The following is a 3577-nucleotide window of genomic DNA, read 5'->3' as shown; positions in this document are numbered from 1 at the left end:
CCTTCCTTCCTTCCTTCCTTCCTTCCTTCCTTCCTTCCTTCCTTCCTATCAACCTGGAAGCTTCAGACATTTATTTCTCATAGTTCTGGAAGCCAGGAAAGCCAAATCATGGTATCAGCAGATTTGGTGTCTGTTAAGGACCTGCTTCCTCATAGAGGGCACCTTCTCACTGTGTTTTCACCTGGTGGAAGGGGCCAGGGATTTCTCTGGGCTTTTATTTTTTTTATTTTTTTAAAAATTTTGTTTAACGTTTTTTATTTATTTTTGAGACAGAGAGAGACAGAGCATGAACGGGGGAGGGTCAGAGAGAGGGAGACACAGAATCCGAAACAGGCCCCGGGCTCTGAGCTGTCAGCACAGAGCCCGACGCTGGGCTCGAAGTCACAGACTGTGAGATCATGACCTGAGCCGAAGTCGGTTGCTCAACCGAGTGAGCCACCCAGGCGCCCCTCTCTGGGCTTTTATAAGGGTATTAATCTCATTCACGAGGGCTCTACCCTCCGGACCTGATCAATTCCTAAAACCCCCACCTCTAAATACTATCACATTGGGAATTAGTTTTCAACATATCAACAATCTATAGTAAAGAGTCTATATATTATCATCTTATAAGCGTGCAAGGAGGTAGGGCTGCCCTGGATTCTGACCTACACTAAAGCCCATGTATACACATTAGTGTCATCCATATGTCTCCACAGGGGCATGTGTTAGGGACCAAATACATAATTGCTAGATATATAAATGAATAACTGAATTTTATGGGTAAAAGTTGGTTGTTTCAACGAAAGAGTCATCTAGAAGTAGAGGTTACTTGAAATAGAGCCTCACAGTTGGGTAAATACCTTCAAGTGTCTGTCTCCTTAACTACAGTTAGCAAGATTCCTAGTGTTCATCAGGTATTAGAGGGAAGATTTACACTCTCCGAATTTATTTTTAAGTCTGACATGCTCAATTATTAAGTTACAGGGAATGGGGGCCAATCATCTGCATATCCCTGCAACTGGGCAGTTCTACCCGTGGAGACCAAATTAGAAATCAGGAGGTGTGCTGGCTGAATAAATAACGATTTCCATGTGGAAAGAAATAGTGTGCAATTTCATCCTGTTTAAAAATTTTTCAGGTATTGCTGGATGCTGTGCCAAAACAACAGTTGCTCCTTTGGATCGAGTAAAGGTTTTGTTACAAGCTCACAATCACCATTACAAACATTTAGGTGAGTTAATGGATGCTAAAGATAAAAAATGAACGAAAACATTATCCATCTACTGGGTTGGTTTCCATTTGTGAATTAGTGGAAAGAGGATGCAAAAGGGAGTTCAAGTTTGAGAGCAAATTTTGCATGAGATTTATCTCTTACCTACTTTAAACTTTTCACTTGCAATTAGTGGTTATATATATTATCAATTTAAGGGTACTGATATTCTGTAAAGCAAAATCTTAGAATCCTTGAAGTAAGTACTATTTGTTTATTGGGATTAACAAGTCACATCTTTTCCAGACACATGTAACTGCTCGATCTGATTTTTATTTTTATTATTATTTTTTTCAACATGATTTTTTTTTTTTTTTTCATTTTAGAGAGAGAGCAAGAGTGAGTGGGGGAGAGAGGCAGAGAGAGAGAGGGAGAGAGAATCTTAAGCAGGCTCCATGCTTAGTGCAGAGTACAATGTGGGCTTGATCCCACAGCCCTGTGATCATAACCTGAGCCAAAACCAAGAGTCAGAGGCTGAGCCACCCAGGTGACCCTCAACCTGATTTTTAAAAAAATATCCAATTATTGATGGAGGTAAAGTTTATTCCTTTATTTATTATTTTTTATTTTAAAGTAATCTACACCCAATGTGGGACTTGAACTCATAACCTCAAGATCAAGAGTTGCAGGCTGTACTGACTGAGTCAGAGAGGCAACCATATTCCTTTAAACACCCAGTTAAACAAGCTCCTAGAGGGGCGCCTGGGTGGCTCAGTCGGTTAAGCGTCCGACTTCAGCTCAGGTCACCATCTCATGGTCTGTGAGTTCGAGCCCCGCATCGGGCTCTGGGCTGATGGCTCAGAGCCTGGAGCCTGTTTCCGTTTCTGTGTCTCCCTCTCTCTCTGCCCTTCCCCCGTTCGTGCTCTGTCTCTCTCTGTCTCAAAAATAAATAAACGTTAAAAAAAAAAAACAAACCAAGCTCCTAGAAATCTTAGTGCAAATAAAATTCAATGCAGTTAGTATGGATAAATTTCAATTGTTAAAGAATATCAAGCTCTTGTTTGTTCCTTACAAATATAAAAATCAACCATTTAATTAACATGGATACTCTAATAATATATCATTGGTGGGAGTAGGAATTTTTTTATAGCCTTTCTGGAAGGTGTTTTGGTAATATGCATCAAAAATCTTGAAAAGATACATATTCTTTCACCGTGCAATTCTAGTTCTAGGAAGTTATTGTCAGAAACTAATCAGAAATATACTCAGGGGCACCTGGGTGGCTCAGTTGGTTGGGCGTCCTGCTTCAGCTTGGGTCATGATCTCATGGTTTGTGGGTTTGAGCCCCATGTCGGGCTCTGTGCTGACAGCTCAGAGCCTCAAATCTGCTTTGGATTCTGTGTCTCCCCTGTCTCTCTGCCCCTCCTCCACTTGCATTCTGTCTCTCTCTCAGAAATAAATGTTAAAAAAAAAAAAAGAAAAATATGCTCAAAGATGTGGGACACCTGGGTGACTCAGTGGGTTGAGTGCTAGAGTCTTGATATCGGTTCAGGTCACGATCCTAAGTTGGTGGGATTGAGCCATGTGTCAGGCTCTGCGCTGAGCATGGAGCCTGCTTAAGATTCTCTCTCTCCCTCTGCTTTTCTCCTGCTTGTGTATGCTCATGCTCTCTCTCAAATAAAATAAAAAAAATTTTTTTTAAGAAGGAAATATGAGGCACCTGGGTGGCTCAGTCAGTTAAGTGTCCGACTTCGGCTCAGGTCATGACCTCAGGGTTCATGAGTTTGAGTCCTGCATTATGTTCTCTGCTGTCAGCACAGAGCCCTCTTTGGATCCTCTGCCCTCCTCTCTTTCTGCCCCTACCCTGCTCATGCTCTCACCCTCTCTCTTGAAAATAAATAAACATTAAAAAAAAAAAGAAATGTGCTCAAAGACATATATACAAGGATGAAAACATCATTTATGTTAGTAAAACAAAAAACAAACCCCAAAATGTTCAATAATAGGGAATTGGTTAAGTTTAAATAAGTGTTATTTAAATAAATAAATTCATATTGTAGACTATTTTCCAATCACACAAAAACTGTAAAAAGTGGGGGTACCTGGCTGGCTCTTCTTTTTTTTTTTTTTTTTAAGTAAACTCTATGTCCAACGTGGTACTGGAGCTCACAACCCAAGATCAAGAGTGGCATGCCCTACAGGCTGAGCCAGCCAGGTGCCATAAGCATGTGACTCTTGATTTCAAGGTTGTGAGTTCCAGCCTCACATTGGGCTTAGAGCTTAACTTTATTTTTTATTTATATTTTTTATATGAAGTTGTTATTTTATTTTATTTTATTTTATTTTATTTTATTTTATTTTATTTTATTTTATTTTATTTTATTT

General features: G+C 39.8%; 1 protein-coding gene across 1 annotated transcript in view; it reads left to right on the top strand.

Moving 5' to 3' along the window:
- The window catches only part of SLC25A16 (solute carrier family 25 member 16), a 51961-nt gene that overhangs the window by 3464 nt on the left and 44920 nt on the right, over positions 1-3577 (top strand). Inside the window, exon 2 of the mRNA XM_040485205.1 lies at positions 1121-1213. Coding sequence (XP_040341139.1) covers positions 1121-1213 — 93 coding nt within the window. The remainder of the gene's footprint in view (positions 1-1120; positions 1214-3577) is intronic.

Source organism: Herpailurus yagouaroundi, unplaced genomic scaffold (assembly GCF_014898765.1).
Source record: "Herpailurus yagouaroundi ecotype Mexico unplaced genomic scaffold, PumYag 163, whole genome shotgun sequence".
Classification (NCBI taxonomy): domain Eukaryota; kingdom Metazoa; phylum Chordata; class Mammalia; order Carnivora; family Felidae; genus Herpailurus; species Herpailurus yagouaroundi.
The sequence above is the reverse complement of the archived record's forward strand: the minus strand, read 5'-3'. Positions and strand labels throughout refer to the sequence as shown.